Below are 24,967 nucleotides of genomic sequence, written 5' to 3'. Positions count from 1 at the left end.
GGATGATGGGAGTTTAAATTTCGCCCATCACTGAATGGAAGTAACACATGGTTTATTCTCTAAAGGCAGAAAACATGTTAGATTCCTTCCTTCCTATAATACTAAAACTAATAATTTATTTATTTGCTGCCCATCTGCCTGGGTTGCCCCAGTCACTCTGGGTGGCTCCCAACAAAAAATAGTGTTTGGTTTTGTATTGTGTTTTTACTAAGAACTCGGGATGATGCAAAATATATTGGCCTTTGTGGAGTAAATTTGTAGATTTGACCAGAATCTCAAGGAGTTGTCTGGGATTTTGTTTGTGTATGACTCACTTCCCTCAAAACAACCCAAAGCGATTTAACAATATAAGCATCAACAATATAAACATATGTAGAACAATTTCAAGCCCAATACAGGTGCCAAATGGGATTTATACAGACATTCTTCTAATGAGCAAATTTTATCTGAGTTAACTACAATATTCTAATTTGAAAGCTAATTTATTTGATATTACACTGCCACCTGGTGTCAAACACATAGTTGTAACCGAGCACCTTCTCAATAATCCCAATTTTTTATTTATTTTAAAGACTGTGTTGGAAACCTGTTTTAAGATTGTGCATATCAAAATGTAGCAAATGCATATATTTTCCATGGTCTGTGTGGCATATGCCTCTGGTTCCAGAGTAGCTGTGTTGCCAGTTTATTGCAGCAAAAACAACAAAGAGTCTTGTGGTTCTGTAAAGACTAACACATTTATTATGGGATACACTTTCATTGACTGCATTCTATTCATCAGATGTCTGAAGTGTTATCCCAAGTTATGGTTGTGTATTCACATGTTGTCGGGGACTGTGAGCACTAAGGTCAGAGGGAAATAAAATATATACGCTTAGATGGCGATAATTGCATTATTAACAGGGGCCATTCACAAAATCATTGTTGCTGATAAGACACCTTGGCATTGGTGAGCTAATTAACACATTAATACATCTGTGCTTACGTCTATGTATTAAATAAGATTGTATTGGGGGGGGGTTTCCCCCTTGATCTAAAACAAATCAAGTTGCTTTGTACTCTTTTTAGAAAAGCAGTGTGTGTGTGTGTGTGTGTGTGTGTGTGTGTGTGTGTGTGTGTAGGTAAGTGGGTAGGATTGGGTAACCAGATAGCAAAAGATGGGATGGACTTGTGTGTCACGTTCCAGGTTACAGGCAGTTGGAGTCCCGGCTTGGTACGTCGGGACCAGGGTAGAGGTCAGGAAGCAGCAATCCGGGGTCAGCAGTCCAGGGATCAGGAAGCCAAGAGTCCAAGAGTCAGGAAACCAGGAGTCAGGAAGCCAAGGGTCCAAGAGTCAGGAAACCAGGAGTCAGGAAGCCAAGAGTCAGGAAACCAGGAGTCAGGAAGCCAAGAGTCAGGAAACCAGGAGTCAGGAAGCCAAGGGTCCAAGAGTCAGGAAACCAGGAGTCGGGAAGCCAAAGGACAGCTAGGTGGGTAGCATGTTGCTGTGGCAAAGAGCCAGATGGAAATGCTGGTCTTATATACTCCTCCCGGCCCTTGCCACCAGGTGCTACAAGTCTTCTGTCAAGCCTCACCTGTGCGACCACGCCTTGCCCTTCCAGGCCACACTCAGGAAGGACCCAGTCCTGTGAGGCCCTACCAGTCACAGGGCCCGGCTCCTGCACGCACTCCTGACATTGTGCACCTCTAATTGCTGTGCAGAAGAGGAAATATCGGCAGGCGTAACTTATTGCAAAAGCTACAGTTGCTGAAATTTCCTTTTCTTCACAGATTTGAAAGGGGTGCAAACCCTGTCCTCATTTCTGCCTGGCTACCCTTGTGTGGGCACAAGTGGGGCTGGAGTGGAGCAGCATTGCTTACCTGGCTTCCCAGTGTGACAGTTGCTGCTGGTAACTGAGATGAGAGGGGAGGGGAGGTTGGTGCAGGTGGAGCATCAGAAGCGCTGCTTTGGTTCTGCTACTGTGGCTGCACCACGCTAACCCTCTTGACCCTCTGACCTCATGTTGGGAAACCAGGTGAGCCATTCCACTCCCTACCACCAACCACTACTGGCTAAATGTAAAGCTTAAGAAGGATGAGGAGGGTAGGGTTGGTTGGTGGAGAGAAGCGAATAAGTCAGATGTGTCTAAATTCAAGTTCCTGCTCTTCCTAATTTGCTTTCCCCCACCCTTCAATGTGCCAAATTCTGTCTGTTAGATTTCGTATAGAAATTGACAAGTTGATCAGTGGTTCGTGGTCAGTGGAGTAAGGGATCAAGGCTAGTCCCCTAAATGTTCCCGGCAAATTAGAGTATTAAAGTATTAAAGCCTAGTGCCTCCTTCCCAAAGCCTGGGAAGCTTTTGCCTGGCTTAGGGAGGGAGGTGTGATGCTCACGCACATAACATTGGTGCCCCCCCCCTCAAATCACCCTTGAAAGTTGGTGCCTCTGGGCCTAACTGCTCCCCTATGAAGTATTCCCCCACAGGCCACTGAAGTTGATACTTTACATTATTGTTTTAAAACTTCATAAACTAGACAAGCAACACAATCCTATATAAGTCTTTTTTTAAGGAAGCCCCATTGAGTTCAGTGAGACTTACTGCAGGTTAAGTGCGCAGAGGTCTGCAGCCTGAAGCGTGCACTTAGCTCTTCCCTTGAAAAGAAACAAGCAGGCTGCGGTTGGGGCTGGGTTTATACCCTGTGTTTTTGGGAAAGCATATATTTGAAAGTCCAATTTCAAAAGAGAGATTTGAAAAGATTTTCATTTAAATTCCAACACTGTGCAAAATTTCACTCTGGCTCTGCGAGATTACCTTCTATCAGGCCCCCATTGGAGGGAAATATTTCAGTAGTGCGCGCATATATAAGAGGTTTCTCTATTCACCCATGTTTCAAATTACATACAGCATTCAGAGAGCATGGCGTGAATATCTACAGCGTCAAGATTTACAGAGCCAGGAGCATCTGGAGAAGCGCAGTCCATCACCTCCTTCCTTGTCATCTGACAAGATGAGCAGCTCAATCAGTATGAACACCTTTTCAGATGGCAGCACCCCTGTAAGTAAAGTTTCCCCCTTCAAAGGTTGTTTTGCTAAAAAATAATAATATTATTTTTTGCTAATATCACTGCTCAGAAATACTGTCAAGAATCTCTTTGTGTTTCCAGGCCACTTCTCATTGTATGTTAGCTCTCAGATGACTCTGGTAGCTCTTTGCTCTGCCTGAGGATTTTGCAAAGTCTAGCATCACGTTTGAGCTTTGAACTAGTTGCAGAAGCATGAGAACAGGGAATGTGGATATGCTCGGTGTGTTCCTGTTGTTTGTTTTATTGTGCTTACCTCTGTTTCAATCTGGAAGAGTAACTGTTAGATTTGCATTTATTTATGCCATGACTATCCAGACTCTGGTGAGATAGATCTCTTTAAGCTTTGGGTTCCCATTGCAGCACATGCAAAGGCATCTTTGTTTCTCCTCAGTGACTTTCTGCTGTGATCAAATTATCTGGGAGGGGAAAAAACCCTTCCACTATTTACAAAAGAATGGAGGGATATTTCTGGGGAATGGATTGAAGGTCGAATGCAAAACCTCTGTTGGAAGCAGCTGCTTGGGAACATGGAACCATAGTGCCAATACTAACTGTACTATATTATTTGGAAACCATATGCCGAGATGGTAATGTGGGAACCAGCTTTAAACAAATGTTTATGTTACCTAGACTATTCTGTCACTTAAAATATCTAAGGGTAAAACTACATGTAATGTATGCATCTACAGTCCTCAGCTGCACCAACATCCCCGGGAACTTTTCAAAACCAGACCAGTCTTTAGGAGGGTGAGGCTGAAAAGCAAAGGCATTAACCTTACTTGCCCACTGTGATCCTGATAGCGACATCTCAGTCCCCTGAATCTGGGAAGGTTATGTGATTACAGTTCGCGGGCTTGTTTTACTGCATGTCCTCTCACTTAGCTGAGTTGGTAGAGTATGAAACTCAATCTCAGGGTTGTGGGTTGAAGCCACACATTGGGCAAAAGATCCCTGCATTGCAGGGGGCTGGACTAGTTGACCCTTGTGGTCCCCTTCAACTCTATGTTTCTGTGACTCTTCTGTGTCTCTATGTAGAGGTGAATGTTTTATTTACAGCAAGGATATTCGAGGTATAGCTGAAAAGATAGTAGTTTTATTTATGTACGTTTTTCATTTCCTGCATTTTATACTACCTTTCTATCAAAGCTTTCAGGGGTTTTCTCCATTTAAAATAATGGCTAGTAAGCTAGCCAGGGACCCTCAAAATGCTTTTAGACTCCAACTCCCACATCCCCAGACAGCATGGCTATTCCTCAGGGATGGTGGGAATTTGAGTGCAACGACAAGAGCTAGCTTGGTGCAGTGATTTAGCGTGTTGGACTAGGACCTGGGAGACCAGGGCTCAAATCCCTGCTCAGCCATAAAGTTCCCTGGTGATGTTAGGCCAGTCACAGTCTCTCAGCCTAGGCTACGCCACAGGATTGCTGCGAGGATAAAATGGGGAGGAGAAGTACACCACCTTGAGCTACTTGGAGGCAAAGTGGGGTATTCATATCATAATACAAATATATGGAAGGCCACAGGTTGACTTCCCTTGGTTCCAAGGTTGAAAGATACAATCCGAAAAGGAAGAGGGAAATCAGTACATTTGGGGACCAATTGTTTCATAAAGGTACTGTAGGGCAAGTCAGATGTTTCACTTGTCCCTCTGTTGCAGCTGGGTGGCAACGTGATACCCTATCCCAGTTCCAGATCATAACATCTCTCACACCAAGATAAAAAATGCATCTCTTGCCTTAGATTCATTGAACTATGGAGTGTAATGTTTGGAGGGACCGTCTTGCATTTTTGGCAGTATCCACTGGGAATCCTCTGACTTTCAGAATTCCTTACACCATAGGGAACACAGGGGTCTGCCTTATACTGGCCCATATACCTCAGTATTGTGTACACTGATTGGCAGCAACTTCTACAGGGTTCCCAGCATGGTTCTCTCTCAACCCTACCTAGAGATGCCAGGGATTGAACCTAGGACCCTTCTGCATGCAAAGCACACAATCCACCACCAAACTATGGCCCATAGGAAGGAGCAGGAAGTCATCGTGGCTGTGCATGTATTGAAGTTGGGGAAAAGGAAGGGAGCCTAGATAAGTTGACCCCTTCCTGGTACAGAAGGACCTTGATAGATAGATAGATGTGGAGCAGAAGTCGTAGGGAGTGTTTGGGAAACGGCCTGGAAGGTGGATCCCAGCAGAGATGAGCATGGCAGGATACTTGCAAGGCTAGAGTGGCTTTCAAGTGGGACTGCTGTCTATGGTGCTGAAAGGATGAGCTAACCAATAGTTTGCAGTTTACTTCAAATAGAAAGGAACAGGTCATTTAGCTGGTGCAGTTTAAGGCATGGGTAGGCAAACTAAGGCGCAGGGGCCAGATCCGGCCCAATCGCCTTCTAGATCTGGCCCGCGGACGGTCCAGGAATCAGTGTGTTTTTACATGAATAGAATGTGTCCTTTGATTTTAAATGCATCTTTGGGTTATTTGTGGGGCCTGCCTGGTGTTTTTACATGAGTAGAATGTGTGCTTTTATTTAAAATGCATCTCTGGGTTATTTGTGGGGCACAGGAATTTGTTCGTTCCCCGCCCCGCCCCCCCAATCTAGTCCGGCCCCTCACAAGGTCTGAGGGACAGTGGATTGGCCCCCTGCTGAAAAAGTTTGCTGAGCCCTGCTTTAAGGGTTTTGCCAGAGGGAACATCTCAGCTGACTGTCCCATGCCAGTCTTCAGGGGATGAGTTATAATGTTTCCTTCCACATTGCATCAAATGTTATGCCATGCTCTTCTTTTATAAATTTAGGGCCTGCTTAAACATAGCTATCACTATCTTCCTCTTTATTTCTTTCCCCCTGCAATTATTATTATTTATTTATTTTACTTTTTAAAAAAGATCACAATTTTTTACTCGGTGAAATCTATTTAAGCCTCTTTCTGCTTAAATAAAATTGGGGTGCTTTAAATGCATTGGTATATATTAGACTGTGCTATTTTTTTAAAAGCCACAAGAGGTCTCTCTTCTACCACTCAGGAACAGCTTGGCTTTGACTGTAGTAAGACACTGGCGATGACAAAGGGCTCAACTCACAGCTATTAACACCAACTGAAATTTTACCAATGCCTTCAGAGGGTGGTTTGTTTTCTTTATTTCAAATGTATATGTTACACATGTGCTTCTAAAATTCTTGCATGTTGAAATTTCATGATAGCTATTTGTGATATTAGGGCCCCTGGGTATTACCTTCCTGGCTACCTCTAGGTAGACTATGTTGAAAAGATTTGTACACTTCCCCCCACACCCCGGATTATCTCTCTTGCTCCACTTTCTGCTTGCCCCTTCATTCTCACCATTTTCGATGTTCAGATCTGAGTGCCAATGCTTAGGAAGCCAAAACAACAATGCAACAGGGAGATATCAGGAGGCTGGGGCGGGAGGGAATCTCAGTGTCTCCAGTAGTACAACAAACAAACAAACAAACAAACAAACCCAAAACACTAGGGGGGGGATGTTTAGTGGGGAAGAAACCCTCAAAATGCCCACATGAAGATTGAGCATACTCATAGGTCATGAAACTATCTGTTGGCAGTGACAAATTTGGGCTCTCAAATGTCATTACCACCCAGTACGATGCTGAAATTTGGCACCCCCTGACTCTCGCACTCCGTTCTGCAGCAATGTTGTGGTGCACCCTGCAGCATGGCTTCCAGTGCAACCACACCAGTCGTGCTACCCCCAAACCGCCTCTGCTGTAGAGGGATGGAGTCTCACAGAAGAAGGCATGGCTGACTTACTGGAACAGTGAACAGGAGCACTTCGAACTACAACCTTTTATGCGGCTCCCACTTACATTCCATATTCACACCTGCCTCTGTGGCATCTGTTGGGTAGCTTATTCTGAAGGCTCAAGTCTATGCAGTGGACTTCCAGACTATGGGAGAAGAGAGTGCTGGGTTGTCTGCCTAGCATCTCTTGGCCAGTGATGGGGAGCCTGTGTCTCTCTAGATGTTGCTGGACTCCAGCACCAATCATCATCCCTGACCATGGGTACTGCTAGAATCCAACAAGAAGTTCCCCTATACCTGCTTCAGACAGTGGAATGGACTCCCCTGGAAGGTGGTGGACCCTCTTTCATTGGAGGCTTTTAAGAAGAGGTTGGATGGCTATCTGTCAGGGATGCTTTAGTTGAGATTCCTGCATTGCAGGGAACTAGATGACTGCTGGGGTCCCTTCCAACTCTACAATTCTATGATCCTATGATTCATAGAATCATAAAATCACAGAATTGTAGAGTTGGGATCGTCCAGTTGCTTACTTCCATGTGGTCTCAGTCACCTGCTGAGAAAAATAACTCCAAAGGTACTGGGAGAATCATGACAACTGTGTTGATCAGCTTCTTCTTCCTTAATCCCTTGAAATCAGTGGCTCCAAGTCATAATTCAGTGGGCTGACTTGTGTGCTAGTCAGCCATATCACAGCTTTCATTTGGGTGGTTTTTATAAGAGTTTTTAAAGGCTATTAGGGTTTCATGAGCTGGGGAGAGCTACTAAAATTGAATTTCCCCCTAGCCAATATGATGTGGCCGACATGCAATCAGTCATTTGATCACTGGTGCGTTATCTAGAGTGATAGGGATGTTCCCTCTGGTGATGTGTTGCTTGTACATCTTCCAAAAAAATAAAATAGAAATAAAGGAGCAGCAGTGATTTAGTATCTGTTTCTTAGCCTCCAAACAGCAATAGGGTTAGATCAGGTTTTCTGTAAAGCTGCTTGCCTTCAGACAATCTGCTGCTTCTCTCTCTCTCTCTCTCTCTCTCTCTCTCTCTCTCTCTCTCTCTCCTAAGCTCTTCCACCTGATAAATCAGCAATAGTGTCCCACTGTGCAGAAATATATAAAACATTTTTGGAGTCGCTGCCTATGCTCAGACAAAACTGATGCAATCTTTGCTATAGAAGGTGATGCCTCAGACTTGGGAATTCATGTCATCTTTGAAAAGCTGGAAATGCTCTCCCCATGCAGACAACTGCTCATGTCACCCAGTTCTTTCAAGACAAAGAGATTCACCTGTTAACGGGTAAGAGACAAATCATACAGTAAGCCAAGCATCAGGTACAGAGAGGCTTGTCATCACCTGCTTCACGCATTATGAAAATAGGTATACATTGTCCTTGGCAAGTACTTACAGGCATTCTTTAGAACATGTGAGAATCATCTTTCAGATTGCAGGGATTTTCAGCATCCCTCAAAACTCGAGGGACAGAGCTTACCTCCCATATCTCCTTATCTGGCCATGCAATTTTTAAAAAGACATAAATTGCTGCATGACAGATATAAATGCACTGTACAGACCCCAGCTGCTAGTTTCTCTGTGGTTTGAATCAGTACCCAGTGTATGCGTGCTTAGAAGCATTTCGTTACTTTCAGAAATGCAACTTTCAGTCGGGGCCGGTCCCCCCTCAAGTAAGCTGATCAGACAGTGGCCCTCACTTCCTTTTCCTTCTCTCCTACTAAGTGGTGGGTGCAAAGTACCCAGAGGTACCTAATGGGGTGCAGAGACCAGCACATCTGCATAACTTGGGAATTACTAGTCCCCAGTCTCTCCACACACCCCTTGCGTCTGGTCTCAAACCTGTTCACACTCCACTAGTTGAGGTTCTGAGGTTGCTATTAAAGGGACTGATACTAAAGAACATACAAAAAATAGATGAGATGAGGGGAGACGCGGAGTTGCGCAATGAAGCCAGAACTGTGTGGGAGGACATGCTTGCATATTTGACCTCCTTACATATATGTAATGTTTTCACGTTGGTGGAGGGTCCGGTACTAGAGGCTGCTGATGTCCATTTGGACTGGTGTGGCAGAAGACAGGGAGCCCAAGCAATAGGTGGAGCCAGAGTCACTAACACAGAGAGCCAACTAATTCCCCACCCTCTGTGCTGTGGCAGCACCAACACTGAGGTGGTGGAGGAGGAGGAGGACAGGCGATTACATCCCCTGTATTGGTTAAAAGTAAGAAGGCAGGCACTTGTGGGCTTGCTGAAGTTGGTGGGGCAGCACCAAATTTGCCACTGCTGTCCGGTAAGATGTTTTTCCTTCCTAATTCCTGTCCAACCAAGTCTGTTGGTAAGGTCAGGGTCAAATGCAAAGAGACAGGTCAATTCTTTGGAGAACCTGCATTCCATTGTCAGACACAGGAAGGGGACAGGAAGTCTTAAAGCTCTTCCTTTTTCCCTTCCGTGTGTTTGTTTCTGTAGCCTTTGGGCACAGTTGCTAAAGCTTCTTGTCTCTGTGGCATTTCAGCTCCTGCCTGCAGGTGTGCATTGTCCCTCCCTTGGCTTGCTGATGAGGAGCAGATGGTAGGAAAAGGCTGCCATTTATTTTCTCAAGCCCTGACATCTTTGTCCTCATTCTTCCTGGCAGCAGGTTTTGTTGCAATGAGAGTGGAGAGTTGGCTCCAGGTTTTTTTTAAGGAACGCTAATCACAGGTAACATGTACATAAGAGAGTACTACTCATGTAAAAAACCAACACACACAAAAACTAACCATTGTTCCCTAGCTAGAACTTTACTAAAGACCATGTCATAAAACTCAAGGATGGGAAAGCATATTCAGTCCTAAGGTCATATTTCCTTTTGGGCAGCCTTCCAAGGGCTACATGCTAGTTGTAGGTGGAGGCAGAGAGAAAAGTGGGCAGAGCAAGAAATGTGAGTTTTACCTCTGCAGAGCCAGATAATTTCTGCTACAGACACACACACACACACCCCTCCCTGTCATTCATCCAGGCTTAAAAAGAAGCATTACCCATTAAGCCAGTGTGGTACAGTGGTTGGAGTGTTAGACTAGGACAGGCACAGGCAAACTCGACCCTCCAGATGTTTTGGGACTACAACTCCCATCCTAGCTAACAGGACCAGTGGTCAGGGATGATGGGAATTCTAGTCTCAAAGCATCTGGAGGGCCGAGTTTGCCTATTCCTGGACTAGGTCCTGGGAAACCACAGTTGGAATGCCCAGTTCACCATGAAGCACACTGGGTGACCAGTCACAGTCTACTGGCCTGACCTACCGCAAAGGGTTCTTGTGAGGATTAAATGAGGAGGGGGATAAACTGAGCTCTGTGGAGGAAATGTAAGAAATAAATAATAAACTTATTTTTGGCACCCTTCTGTCTTGAGGGGTTAGCAGCAGCAAAATGACCTCCTCAGGGTGCAAGCCTAGGCAGGAGGTCCTGGGCTGCCCAGGTGACAACACCCACTCCCCGGCCTCACTGATGTTGTCCTAAGGCAAGCAGAGCCATACGTGGCTTGGCTGCAGGAGTTGCTTGTAGGAGGTACATAAGGAGCCATCCAACCATCTCGGGGTCTTCACTCTGGATTTGTGTAGGGTTTACTCCTTAGCCTTTTCTTCTCCTGAAGATATCCTGCAAGGCAGCAGAGGTTTAGGATCAGAGTTTTCCTTCTCTTAGATGGGCTGCCTTCCCAGGTTGATGAGCCCCATCTGCTCCTCACTTCCTGCCATCTTGACCGTTGGACCCATTCTTGATCTCATCTGCTCAATCCACCTGAGCCTGTTTTTGCATGCAGGGGAAGTTCCTAACTCCCTGAAGATTTAAGACCCATTGACTACCCTCACCTGGTTTAGCTGGCCAGTCAAAGCTGTTCCTGGGGTGTGGCCACTATCGCATGCTGACAGTTCAAGGTCACGTTCCACTCGGGTAGAAACTCTCTAGGAGTTTGTTGGCTGGGGGAGGGAATGTGTCCGGTCCACCAGAGAGAGAGAGAGAGAGAGAGAGAGAGAGAGAGAGAGAGAGACCTGTATTTGCCCCACACTGACATGCGCAGTACTCAGATAAGGATTCAAGTTGTTCCTTCCCTAGTCATCCAATTGATAACCCGCCCACTAATTTAGCTGAGAAGCAGGGCTGTGTACCTGCGCATATGTTCTGCTTATGTGCTATATAGGCATGCATGTGAGAGAGTGTGCTGGCTATACCTAGATAGGCCAAGGGTGAATGTGGCACTCAGGCAAAGAGAGAATTATTCTTCACCATCATTCTGGTCATCTAACTTTTGATCCCGATCCAAGCAGCTTATAAGATAATTTGTGGGTCCTATAAAGCAATTGGCATACTGTAGGCATGCAATAAACATGCACTTTTATCTGCAAAGGCTTTGTCTCCTAAGGAGTCTCATGTCATGCAGCTATTGCACTTATTTATGGGGAGGTAGTAATTATGCTTACTGAACTTGTGGTTCCACAAAACCATTTTAAACCTAAATTAATCTGCTTCCTCCTCCTCTCTCAGCACAGCCTTCAATGCAATGTTGGGGTCTTTCCCAGCTGCTTTATTTCCTTCTTTTAAAAAATTGTAATAAAGAGCCCAGCTAATTTGTATAAATGAGGTTTTACTTCATTGGTTTATAGTCTACATAGAGGAAAAGACTTAAGTTAGGATTATATTAAATTTGGGTTCTAACTAAATCCACATGTTGTATTTTATAAGCTAATCACTGAAGGCTGATTTAAATGCCCCCATGTGGTCATCAGTACAAACTGATTACCCATGATAGGGCTCCACGTGGTGAGCATAACATTTAAACGCTTTTTACTCTGTTCATCAGCCAGGGTACAAAGGCACAGCACCAAAGGTTATTCTGCAGCAGCTTATAGATGCAGCATATGGTGGGTCAGCAGCACCTTTTAGAAATGGTAACCTCCTCCTCCTTCTTCTTTCTTCTTTGGCAATCACTCATAGCCAAGTAAGATTGTCTTCCATAAACACAGTTTTAACAATGAGTCTGTAAGTGACTGTGGAGGCCAATTCTGGATCCACACGTCCTTCCACAGTGGGGACATTGGTTTCCAGGTGGGAGTTGATCACGGTGTGGATTTACCAAGTGTGCCTTCCTCTTAGCACGTTTCTCCCTTGCGTCCTGAGTTCAAGTGTCTTCAAAGCCCATGACACCTTTGGTAAAGACTGTTCTCCAACTGGAGCGCTCGAAGGCCAGTGTTTCCCAGTTGTCAGTGTTTATGCTACATTTTTTTAGATTTGCCTTGAGACAGTCTTTAAACCTCTTTTGTTGACCACCAGCATTACACTTTCCACCAGCATGGCAACCACCACCATGCTAGCACAAATGAATGCTTTTTGTTGGCTTCATAGGAGAGGCTTAACATTTCAATCACCTCTAAAATACCATGCATCCAACAATACTAAAGGAACCTGTAGATGTAATCCCAGAGGCTCTGTCTATAATCTTTGAGAATTCTTGGAGATGAGATGAGGTCCCTCCAGACAGGAGGCAGGCAAATGTTGTCCCCATCTTCAAAAATGGGTGGTGTGAGAAATAAGACCCAGGTGACTACCAACCAGACAGCTTGATGTTGATAGCAGGAAAGGTCCTAGAACAGATAATTAAACAGTCAGCCTGTGAGCACTTAAAAAAGGATGCTGTGATTACTAAGACCCAGCATGGGTTTCTCAAATAAAACTCATGTCAGATGAATCTCGTTTCTTTCTTTCTTTTATAGAGCTTGGTGGATCAGGGGAATGCTGTGGACATAGTGTATCTTGATTTCAGTAAGGCTTTTGACATGATGTTTGCGGAGAATCTGGTAAAATGTGGGCTGGACGAGGTAACTGTTAGGCAGATTTGTAGCTGGTTAGCTGACCAAGCCTAAAGTGTGCTCACTAATGGTTCCTCACATTGCTTTTTTTTTCTAGAAAAAGGGTGCCAGTACTGCCCCCGCACATCAAAGCACCACTTCCACTGAGTGCCTGCTGATGTCTGAGCCACTTGTGCAGTGACTTTTTAGTGAAGGGAGTAATTATATGTAACTATACACAGAAGTCCATAGTGTGTGTGTAGTGGAGTTCAACATTGCTCTAGGATGAGTGTTCTGTCTGCACAAGCATTTCAGCTTGCTAGATGGAACATCCCCCCTCTCATCCCCCACAAGCTATGTTCTGGGGGTTCTCCTCATCTTTCCCAAACTAATTTCAGGGGGTGCTTGGGGCAAAGGGGGGAAGCATCATTGCTCAAGTGTGACTCCAGCTTCCATTGAATCATTAGGTGCTCATTAGGTGAATTCCGCCTGATATGTATAAAATATTTAAGCCACATACTACACTATGCTTCTGCACCATTCTGTGGTCTAAAGCACTTAACCTCCTGTATTTGCCAATCAGAGATGGGGTGAGCTCCCATTGCTTTGTCCCAGCTCCTGTCAACCTAGCAATTCGGAAATATACCAGTGCGAGCGGGAAGGTAAACAGTGTTTCTGTGCCCTCTGGCACTCGTCACCGTGTCCTCTTGGTCAGAAGTAGTTTAGTCATGCTGGCCACATGACATGGACAAACTGGCCACTGTCTGTAGACAAACACCAGCTCCCTTGGCCTGAAGCAAGATGAGTGCCACACCCCATAGTCGCCTTTGACTGGACTTAATCGTCCAGGGGTCATTTACCTTTACTTTGACCTCTGCACCATAATCTTATATTAATATATAGGGATTTTTAAATGAAAATGGTTCACTGAGGTCTACTTAGTGGGCATAGCCTGCTGCTTATTCTTGTGGGAGTGGAAAGCCCAGATGGAAATGAGAGATGACTTGGAGTATCTTAGAAAATGGCATGGCTTTCTGACTGGAACCCTGAACAAGAGCAGTCAACACTGCAGCATTTTGTTGCAGGTCCCACTTGTAAATTCGACATCTTGAGCAAGAAGGAAAAGGTTTAACTTTCCACAACTCTGACTTTGGTAACTGCGCATACCATAGGAAAAATATTTCAGATTTGAGAGTCTGCTTATACAAATCAAACATTAAGGGGTCTGGCAAGGCATCTGTTGTCTGGTCAGACAGTAGACAGATTTGATTTAAACCTAATGATGCTGAATAGCCGTGACTGCTGCTTATATGGAATAGTAATTCTATGTAATTGGCGTGGCTTCAGGTGATGCACTTGCCTGCACCATGCTGAGGGGGAGCTGCAAAGCAGACTCTTTCTCAGTTGGTGTTGGACAAGCAGTAGATTACGGTGCAAGAACACTTCAGACCAGACTGAAAATTGGCAGGTTTTTTGAACTCACACAGAATTCAGTGAACTGCAGCTGCCTCACATGAAATGCTATATGTAGAGGGAAATACCTTTGCTAGGCAAATACTCCTACATGGTGTAAAGGCACAGTATTGCGTATTCCAGAGTAATAAAATTACCTGGTCACTGGTGGCGTGCTTTTTAAATTCTGAACATGGAGAAACTGGATTATGTCTTACTTTCTGGCTGTTTATCGTCATGTTTGGTACTTCTGCCCTTTATACATGTGGCCAAGGCACAACTTTTTGGCATCTTTTGTATGTCTTCTTTGCCTCTTCAACAAAAGGTTGCATAATTACTGGGTGTTTAAAAGCAATTACCGTATTTTTTTTGCTCTATAAGACTCACTTTTTTCCTCCTAAAACGTAAGGGGAAATGTGTGTGCGTCTTATGGAGCGAATGCAGGCTGCGCAGCTATCCCAGAAGCCAGAACAGCAAGAGGGATTGCTGCTTTCACTGTGCAGCGATCCCACATGCTGTTCTGGCTTCTGGGATTCAGAATTTTTTTCCCCTTGTTTTCCTCCTCCAAAAACTAGGTGCATCTTCTGGTCTGGTGCGTCTTATAGAGTGAAAAATAGGGTACCTGCATGCGGTGTATGACACAGGACTGCTGCCCAAAATGGCATCCCTGAGCTGACCTCCCACTGCAATGTTTTCCTTTATCTCATACTAGTGCATGTTTTCCCTGTTTCTGCTCCACATAATTTGTTGCTGCTGACAAGGGTAGGGAAGCTCATGATGTAACATAGGAATGTATGGCTTAGCATTATGGTGATCAGCACTTGAATGCCACTTTTGATAATATCCCTGTGTTGAAAGAAACAGGCAGTTCTCTAGCAATAAATATTAAAGTTGCAGCTTTTACCTTGGCCACAGTCCATGGCTTAGCTCTGATCTCTATGTTAAGTGCTCTCCAATTCCCTGAACTAGGGGCAGTAGAATAAGGTTTAGTTTCCTTCATAGTGCATTGGGGACACATTTGTTTATTTAACTAACATAATGCATATAATAAGAATAGGAATACCACTTGGTTGTTAAAAGTATCAATAAAACAGCTAAAAACATATCTTTGTGATTTTTTTTCTTTCAAAAAATAGGAGATCAGAGTGGAGGTGAATACAACAGGCTGAAAAATCACTGATCCTGTATCAGACTCCCAAAGCAATGGTGTGAATCCCACCAGCACTATCAGTTGCTTCCAAATGAGCTAAACTCCTGTTCAAAAACCAGTTGACTCTACCCAGACATTCTGTGTCTGCCAAAATCAAACTGGCACCACAGCACTGTTTCTCTCTCCCTCTCCCTCTCTCCTTCTCCCTCTCCTCAACTTCTAAGTGCTGTCATCCAAAGGCAGGAGAGGGAGCGTTGCAACTATCAAGGAACATTAATTTTCTTTGATTAAAATCCCTGAGCTCTCATTAGTTGCCCACCAATAGTCCCATGCACAATAATCAAGACAGCCTCATTCCTAACGATAATGTAATTGTTGACTGCAAAGATGAAATCTTTTTATTTATGAAGTTTTGCAAAAAGCTCTATATGGTATCACAGTGACTCTGGCTCCCAGTTCTTCAAACACAGAAGCTCTGCTCTAATTGTCTGGTTTGCATTCCATGATTTCAACATGGAACCAAGATTGTGAGGAAGGTGGCTGAGTGAGGTGGGATGAGAAGATAAATGGATCGGCAATGATAGTTTTGCTGAAAGATTCAGAGTGCTGAGCCATGGTAGTCTGTGACTGCTTATTTTAAAAGAAAAGCCTTGATACTGGAAGAACCTTAAGACCAACTTGTTTTATTTTAGGAGCCTACACTTCAGTAGATTACATAAGGGGGAGTTTACAATTTTAAAATGAAAATGACTCTGCTGGATCTTTGATTTAAAGTGATACATCTTAAATCCTGTCATACTTTGCTTCGTGAGGAAGGAAAGCCTTGCAAATAATTACAAATATATTAATATAGCTCTTAGCTCATGAGTAGCTAACCCTAACTTAACTCTGTTAATGTTTCAGTTAAGAGGTATTAAGACAAACTAGGTATGAAGCTATTTATGCAAGTTCAAGGTTTTGTCTAGTTTTTTTTTTAAAAAATCAGATAGTTATGGGTTTCAGCACTATAGCACATGGCGAGGGTTTTTAACCCTTTCCTCTTAGCCCACAGCTAAGGGGAGAAAGCTTGGTTTTTTTTGTTTTTGTGTTTTGTTTTGTTTTGTTTTTTTTTTAAAAAAACCTTAATTAAAGAATCTAATGTCTGGATCAAATTGTGAACTAATTCAGCAGCTAGGGCATGTGTGGAGTAATCAGACTGATCCATTCTTTAGCGGTGTGACTCTTTCAGTGTGATCAGCTGAAATTCAGCTCCCTGTCCTGGACAGCTGATTAGTGCCATTCAAATCTCCTAACACTTCTTCCTCAACTGGGCATTGCGCTCTATGTTAGTCTCTGCACTTAGACCTGCTTTAATGTCCCCCTTCATAGATCTGTAAGCACCTGATCAGGTCTTACTGTCCCTATTACCTTGCACTGGTTGGTTCTTCCTAGATAGAATTTCTGCCCCTGCTCAGGCTAGCCTTTCTCTAGCCTTGTCCTCTGTCATTTTGAGCTGCAGCCTAGCAAGCTTAACCTTGTGTTGTATTTCACTTACTCCATACTATCTCTTTTACCTTAATCTGATTCAGCCTTCTATGTATCCTTCTAAGTATTTATTGTTTGCTGTTTTAAGTTGTGTTATCAGTAAAGTTGAAGATTGATGTACATGCAAGTGTGGGTTGGGTGTGGATAGACATTCATCCTAATGTGTGTTGAGGTCAGATCACCTAACTGTGCAGGGATGCAATCTGGTAGTTAAATCATTGTCTATACATGGAATGGTATGCAAAACAGCTTTTAATCTGCAAGGTTTCTCATCTGTCTAGGGGTGCCTAGCCCTGACTTGGTGCCAGACAATAAGTTCTTGGAGGACAAACCATGGGTCAAGGACCATGAAGAGCAAGCAAGTTCTCCTGGTGTCAGAGCTGAATAAACCCTTGAGAGGCCCTCTGGTGGGAGACCTGATGAAGAAGACTTAGAAGTGTCGGAGGAGGAACGTCATTCTCATTCCTCAAGAATGCCAGCTCTAAAAGGATGAGGCTGAGGTCAGACATGGGTGATATACAGACAAAGAGAGGGCATCAGGAGCAAAGAGCCAGGGAACAACTGGAAGGCTAAAAAAAAGAGGAGACCTTCTATACTGTGGTCTCCTGAACCAGCCTGCTGGTACGTAACGAAGTTCCAGGGAACTTCCCTACTCTGCAGGGTTGTCGTGAGGACAATGCGATGGGTAGAAGTGATGATGGGAAGGAATGCATACAGACCCAGACTCATCATGCAGCTTGTAAGCATTCCCTGGAACTTCTTTATGTACCAGCAGGTTGGTTTAGGAGATCGCAGTATAGAAGGTCTCCTCTTTTTTTAGCCTTCCAGTTGTTCTCTGGCTCCTTGCTCCTGATGCCCTCTCTTTGTCATGTTGTACATTCCCTGTCATCCCCTGAAACACAGCAAAGCATGGCCTCTAGCTATATTGGAGCAGTAACACTCAGTTCACTGGAAGGACAGATCGTGAAGCTGAGGCTCCAGTACTTTGGTCACCTCATGAGAAGAGAAGACTCCTTGGAAAAGACCCTGATGTTGGGGAAGATGGAGGGCACAAGGAGAAGGGGACAACATAGGACGAGATGGTTGGACAGTGTTCTCGAAGCTACCAGCATGAGTTTGACCAAACTGCGAGAGGCAGTGGAAGACAGGAGTGCCCGGCGTGCTCTGGTCCATGGGGTCACAAAGGGTCGGATACAACTAAACAACTAAACAACAACAACACTCAGTTTCTTTGCTATGGTCTTTAGTCTGATAAATAATAAAACTACTACTGGAAATTATCTCCAAATGACTTTACAAAATTTTAAGATAAAATTGCAGCCACTGTCATTTGTTTTCTGACCAGGATATAAGAAGTCCCAGAGTGTTTGCATTTAACTATGGCTGCAATTGTGATTTATTTAAAGATGACATCAGTTAAAATCAAGGGGCTCTTAAAATGGTTCAAACATAATCTCCAAAAGCCACAGAGAGCCTGCTCTGTGCTGCTGTGGTAATCCTCAACAGATGAGCAAAAACAAGCAGGAGACATCCCTATTGAGTTTTTACAGCATTCTTGTAAAATAAATTCAAATTTGTATCAGAAGGATAACAGTAGTTCATCTCTTCAGACAGAGAAGGTTCTTTGGTGAAAAAAAAATCAAATCTGTTGTGCCCCCTCCCCCACTTTGGACACTTGAGTTTCTGTGAAAACACCTATATGCTTGTCATGACCACGTGTTCTTGTTCTTGTTCTTTAATGCTCACTGCTGTGAACTCTTATGAAAATAATCATGCACAGTGTGTGTGATTTTTCAGAGAAGCTTACTTTACTGCAGGTGTGGGGAATCTTTTCCCTCCTCCCATTGATGTTGCTTAACTACAGTTTCCATCACCCCTAGACATTGACCGTGACTGCTGGGACTTCTGGGGGGGGTCAGCAACATCTGGAGGGTCACATGTCTCCCACACCTTATTTACTGCATAGAGGTTTATGGGCTACCTGTCTCAAAGCCAGTCTGAATAAACAACTGTTGCTTTCAAATAGGCATTGTTGCTTTCAGCACCGTGGACAGGTCAGGACAGCACAGCATTCTGTAGGTCAGGCATAGGCAAACTCGGCCCTCCAGCTGTTTTGGGGCTACAGTTCCCATCATCCCTGACCACTGGTCCTGTTAGCTAGGGATGATGGGAGTTGTAGTCCCAAAACATATGGGGGGGCGAGTTTGCCTATACCTTCTGTAGGTCTTTTGCAACCCTTTTCGATATTATAAAAACCCCTTTTCCGCCATGCTTGTTCCTCTTTTAAATGTGTATAAGTTAACATGAGATCTCAACACAGCATTGGCACCGTGGACATTAGACAAGTGATTCAGTGTCGAGAAAGAGCAGTCAGGTGCAAGGATAGGTTGTCAAACGTGTGATGAAGATGAGACAGAGGAGACTCAGGTAACAGTGAAGGTACGGACAACGCAAGTCCATCTTGTTTCAGGGAAGGATCTTGAGGGAGAGACCTGAAGGTGATGGAAGTACCTTGGGGAGCACAGCCAGTGGAGCTATTTCAGTGACAGGGGCAGCGTGGCAGAGGAGAGTGTGATGAGGAAAATAAGGTGTGGAGACAGCAAGAGACATGGCTCAAGTGTTAGGCCTCAAATATTTGATTCACAGTTTGGTGAGCTGTTCTCTTATTTACATGTATAATTCACATGTACAACTGCATTGTAAACTTTGTGGTTTTTTGCACAGTAGTAAATATTAGGTTCTTTCATGATTATTATTATTTTTAAATGGTTTGTATCCAAGACTGTGAATTTCAGAACAACAGGGGGATGTTGTTGAAGTGGCAAATAAGTCTCCAGCATTTGGAAGTTGGAGTGAGACTTCACTGGGTACCCTTAGGCAAGCTGCATTCTCTCTGCCTCCCACTTTCAATATGGAGATAATAACACTGGCCAACCATTATGGGCTGCTGCAGAGATGATTAAGATAGTAATGCATGGGCAGTGTTTTCAACATGTAGGCAAAGTGATATTATACTAAGTAGGCTGGTGGCTTGGAAACTTGGACAGTTTATGTATGCTGGAGGAGGATCTGTTTTAATAATTTTGGGCAATATTTGTGATATCCTGTTTTTAGTCTTTTGTAAACAGCTTTTCAGATCCATTTGGACTGAAAATAGGATGGAAACATCTGAAATACAAATATAGAAAAGAATGCCTCAGTACCAAAAGGTTGCCACATAAATTCTCTATAACCTGCTTTGCATATGGTTTGAACTTGTATATCTGAGCATATGTAGTGCAAAGCTCCCTTTCCTGCTGTTTGCATCTATATTTAACTGCAGGTGGGGGTGAGACAGAAAGCCTGAGCCTTCTCCTTTCTCTGCAATCTTGCCTGCCTCTCCACGCGGCTCTTTTGCATACATTTCCTCCGCCTCAGCGTGGATATGCCAACATCTGTTATAACCTGGTTGGAGTTAATAAGACCTCTCAAATAACATGATGACTCTGTGTTTCCATACAGCACTTTAAATCAACTCCATTAAAACCTGTTCCATTAAACTGCAGAAGTGCACTGAATTATTGAGAAAACAATGGCCCAATTTCAATCTGGTAATATTTGTGTAAATTGGTTCAGATCAGTATAATGCAGGCAATACAAGATGCTAGCTTTTGCAAAAACAAACAAACAAAAAAAAAACTTCCCCTATAGTCCACCTATCTGTACTGTATAACCTGCATAGGCTTCCCAACATTACCTGTGTTCTTCAGAGATTAATATCCAAATAGCTGCACCATTAATATCCAAATAGCTGTCACCATCCCTACCAACCTGTTTGGATATTGAGATCTTCAGAGGGGGCTTTCTTGTTGTTAGCTAGTTGGTTAGTTAATTACGTAGTTAATAAAAGGGACGCGTGTGCCACTGTGGTCTAAACCACTGAGCCTCTTTGGCATGCTGATCAGAAGGTTGGGGGTTCAAATCCCTGTGATGGTGTGACCTTCGGTTGCTCTGTCCCAGCTCCTGCCAACCTAGCAGTTAGAAAGCACACCAGTGCATGTAGATAAAAAGGTATCGCTGCGGCGGGAAGATAAACAGCGTTTCTGTGTGCTCTGGTTTCTGTCACAGTGTTCTGTTGTGCCAGAAGCGGTTTAGTCATGCTGGCCACATGACCCAGAAAGCCTTCTGTGGACAAACACTGGCTCCCTTAGCCTGGAAAGCGAGATGAGTTGTGCAACCCCATAGTCGCCTTTGAGTGGACATAACTGTCCAGCGGTCCTTACCTTTACCTTTACCTTACTTGGTAGATCATTATCATCACTTCTCTCTTTGCTCTGACCTCTCCTTTAATCCTTACTCTGGCTCCTTTTCCCAATCCCAATCAGGTTTTTCATCCTTGCCTTCAAAACCCTTCATAGCTTTCTCTCATTGGTCTGCTTGCTGACCACATGACCCGGAAAGCTGTCTGTGGACAAACACTGGCTCCCTCAGCCTGAAAGCAAGATGAGCACCCCAACCCCATAGTCGCCTTGGACTGGACTTAACTGTCCAGGGGTCCTTTACCTTTTTTTTACCTAATTAGTTAATTAACTATCCACCTTTCACCTAAGGTCCCAGAATAGGTCACATTTCTTTTAAATGCAACATCAAAAACTGTTTAAAAATGAATTACAATCACAAAACAGGGTGTGTCCTAAAATACATATATCTCAAGTGTCAAAGATGGTTTGTAGGGAAATGTGGAGAATGATGATAAAGCATGCTCTGTGACAGCCATTAAATTGTGGAGCTCCTTCCCCATAGAGGTGCGTCTATGTGTAATTATTCTCTTTATTAGATTTTATATACTGCCCTTCATCAAAAGATCTCAGGGCAGTTCACAAGATAAAAACACCAGCTAAAAGCACAGATAAACAGTTAAAACAGAAACAACAAAACAATAACCTGCCTTCCTTTGTTGGGTTTTTTTGGGGGGTGGTAAAGCTTCCTTTTGGTTTCTAACATTAAAATTGGGTAAGAGGTGTAAGTCACATTATTATGTCTTTCAAATTTTGAAGTGCTGTCCTGATAATTAGAAATTTTGGTCCCATTTGGCCACCTCTGAGATGCACAATGCGCTTGAGGTGGGGAGTCTAGCAATGAAATTGCGTGTGAGGAGGGGTCCATATGAATCCTCCCTAACTGTACCAGCCCAGGCTCTCTTGACTTCATGGTGTGTGTCCAAATGAAGGTGGAGAAACTGAATTCAATTTCACACATAATAAAACTGACCAATATTGGTAGAACAATCTGGTTCCTGAGGCAGGCTTTAAAGGTCTTGTTAAAAATAGCAAATACGGGGCAAGATGCTTGTTAATTGGCTGGGTGGGAGTTGAGGCTTTCCTCTGTAAAAATAAATAAATAACATAACCCGGATCAGCTCTGGGTCTCATACTGACTGATGGCACACATTTATACATTTGATTCCATGAATTCCTTCTTTGTTTCTGGGCTTCAAATGTGCATTTTTATTACGTGAGTAATGCAGCATGGCTTGCATATCTTAATGAGTCATCACAGATCCGACGCCATGGGTGCTCTATCACTTCAAATGCATAGTTTTTCAGTGTAGTCAACTGTCAGTTGAGATGCTGCAATTTAGTGCAACCCAGAAGAAGAAGAAGAGGAGGAGGAGGAGGAGTTTGGATTTGATATCCCGCTTTATCACTACCCGAAGGAGTCTCAAAGCGGCTAACATTCTCCTTTCCCTTCCTCCCCCACAACAAACACTCTGTGAGATGAGTGAGGCTGAGAGACTTCAGAGAAGTGTGACTGGCCCAAGGTCACCCAGCAGCTGCATGTGGAGGAGCGGGGAAGCGAACCCTGTTCACCAGATTATGAGACTACTGCTCTTAACCCCTACACCACACTGGCTCTCTTTCATTGGTTGGAAGGGTCTTTCTGGATCAGAGTGAACAGCTGCACATTTAAAATCCCATTGAAATATAAATGCCCTCTTCAGAAGTAGTTTTATCACAATCACCATTCCTTCCAATAGCAAACTCTGTGCTCCCATGCCCTTTTGCCAACAGGACTGGAGTCTGTTTCTATCAGGCCTCGCCGAGAGCAGCCATTGCAGCTCTGGAACAGACACGGTGGGGGCGGGGTTCCCCCTTTGATTTTGGCATGATGGGAGGAGACACTTCCGCCTCTTCTCGCTGCGCTGACTGCTGAAGACACACCTGATCAGGCAAGGGGCAGGGTGGCTGTATCCCTGCCATTCCTGCCCCGCTGTCTCCTGGAACCAGGAGGGGCTTGAAGAGGGAAGCACAACAGTGACTTCTGTGCAGGGGAAGTTTCAGGTTGTGTGGGTGCACTCCATCAAATGAGGGTAAATAAGACCAGTGTGTGTGTGTGTGTGTGTGTGTGTGTGTGTGTGTGTGTGTTTGTGGTCCCACTGTTGCTTCATCTGCTCCACCAGGCATGAACCTGCAAAACAGCTTTGTAGATGTTAGGAAAGTGTGTGTGTGTGTTTGTGTGTGTACACACACACATCCAGTGCAGCTAAGGAGCTGCTGTAAATGTGTGCTTTTGTCAATAAATAATTATCTGTCGTTTCCCTTCTGTGGCTGGGTGTGCACAAGACATTATATAAACGATCAGATTCTATAATAATCAGAATATAAAGAAAATGCATATGAACGCATATCCTAAATTATGTTAAGATCAACAAAGCACCCCAAGTTATCTCTGTGTCTTTTCAATGCAATTGGGATCCCTTTTGAATGGAATGTTTAATTCAATAGCAGACCACCTTGAGCAAAAAAATACTTCCAGGTCTGTGTGGCTGGAAGGCCCCTTTGTCACCATTTTTGTCTCAGTGGAAGGAAGGGAGGAAAACAGAATCTGCTGAAATGTGGTGATAAGAAAAATAAATGTATTTGGAAAGAAATCCTCTGTGTAGCTGCCTTTGTTGTTGGTTTTTTTAAAACAACAACAGCAACAACAACAACAGCACCAAGGCCCTGGGAAAGCGAGAAGCACAATAGATACTTTGCAACTGCAGGTGAGAACAGCAGGTTTTAACTTGACTCTGTTAATTAACCCACACAATGATATGAATGATCATCTCTTAATTGAAGTAAAAGGGGAGGAAAGCAAAAGAAAATCAGGTTAGTGAAATAGGAAATGAAATGTTGAAAGATCACCAAATACATTTTTTGCCCCATGAGGAAAGAATCTTTACAACACTGGTGTTTTAATACTTGAGACCAAATGCTTATTAGTACAGTTCTACTTCTTCTTTTAAGGAAAGGCTTCATTCTAATTATATCAGTTGCCATACCAACAATGAAAGGTGGCTGTAGCGTTTTAGAAAGGACTCTTATAAAAAGAGCAGTGCATCTCCTAAAATGCTGTCTGCTCACATTTGCTCCCAAAAGATACAGCTATTTATTTTTGGCCCTCCTTACAAATGTATTAAGGAAGCCTGGGGGGGGGGGACCCTTGACGTTGAAGAATGAAAGTAGTGAACAATCCTTTGTGGTAGTTTTTGTTTATTTTAGCAAGCACTGTGATGATTTCTCTTCTGGGGTCCATCCAGACACATCTAAATATATCCAGATAAGCAGCTTTTTATACTGTTTGAATGCTTCCCCCTGTGCACGAGCTGTAGAATTTGCATTCAGGGAGGTTATTACAGAATATGCTCAACATTTCTGACATATCTGTAACTTTTCTTGTATAACAAAATTTCAGGCGACATTTGCAGACCCTTCTAAATGCCTGTCAATTATATAGGCAAAGTCTCAGGCATTAAAGGATCAGCAGACTTAATACTGCTGCTGCAATATTTTTCAATGAATTAAGGGAGATGGTATATTGTAATGTTCTGTGACCCGAGGAATCCCTTATATTTATCAATTAGCTCAACACATGATTCACAAATCACACAAAGTCAAAACCCATGACCTCTGGCCATGCCATTTGAAATAAGGACCCATCTGTCTGTAATGAGGTCATTATCTGACCCCTCATTCTGTTGAATAGATGACATAAAAGAAACTACAATGCAGCCATTATGTCACTCTCTGAGCCATCTTCCATTGCAACTGTGGCAACAGTCTTGTTTACCATTTGAATTTTCACTGACCTCTGCCTTCACAGATATACACATTTTGCTTTGGATCACAGAGCGAAAAACACATTGTGGATATCAATCAGA

General features: G+C 43.7%; 1 protein-coding gene across 2 annotated transcripts in view; it reads left to right on the top strand.

The window, feature by feature from the left end:
• Positions 1-24,967, top strand: part of LOC309533114 (schwannomin-interacting protein 1-like) — a 397,153-nt gene that overhangs the window by 83,554 nt on the left and 288,632 nt on the right. For both annotated transcript variants that reach the window (XM_082224231.1, XM_082224233.1), the window contains exon 4: positions 2,886-3,036. In XM_082224231.1, the coding sequence (XP_082080357.1) occupies positions 2,886-3,036 (151 nt within the window). The remainder of the gene's footprint in view (positions 1-2,885; positions 3,037-24,967) is intronic.

This window comes from Podarcis vaucheri (assembly GCF_965113315.1).
Source record: "Podarcis vaucheri genome assembly, chromosome: 5".
NCBI classification, from domain to species: domain Eukaryota; kingdom Metazoa; phylum Chordata; class Lepidosauria; order Squamata; family Lacertidae; genus Podarcis; species Podarcis vaucheri.
Note: the sequence above shows the minus strand (reverse complement) of the source record. Positions and strands in the feature narration are given on the sequence as shown.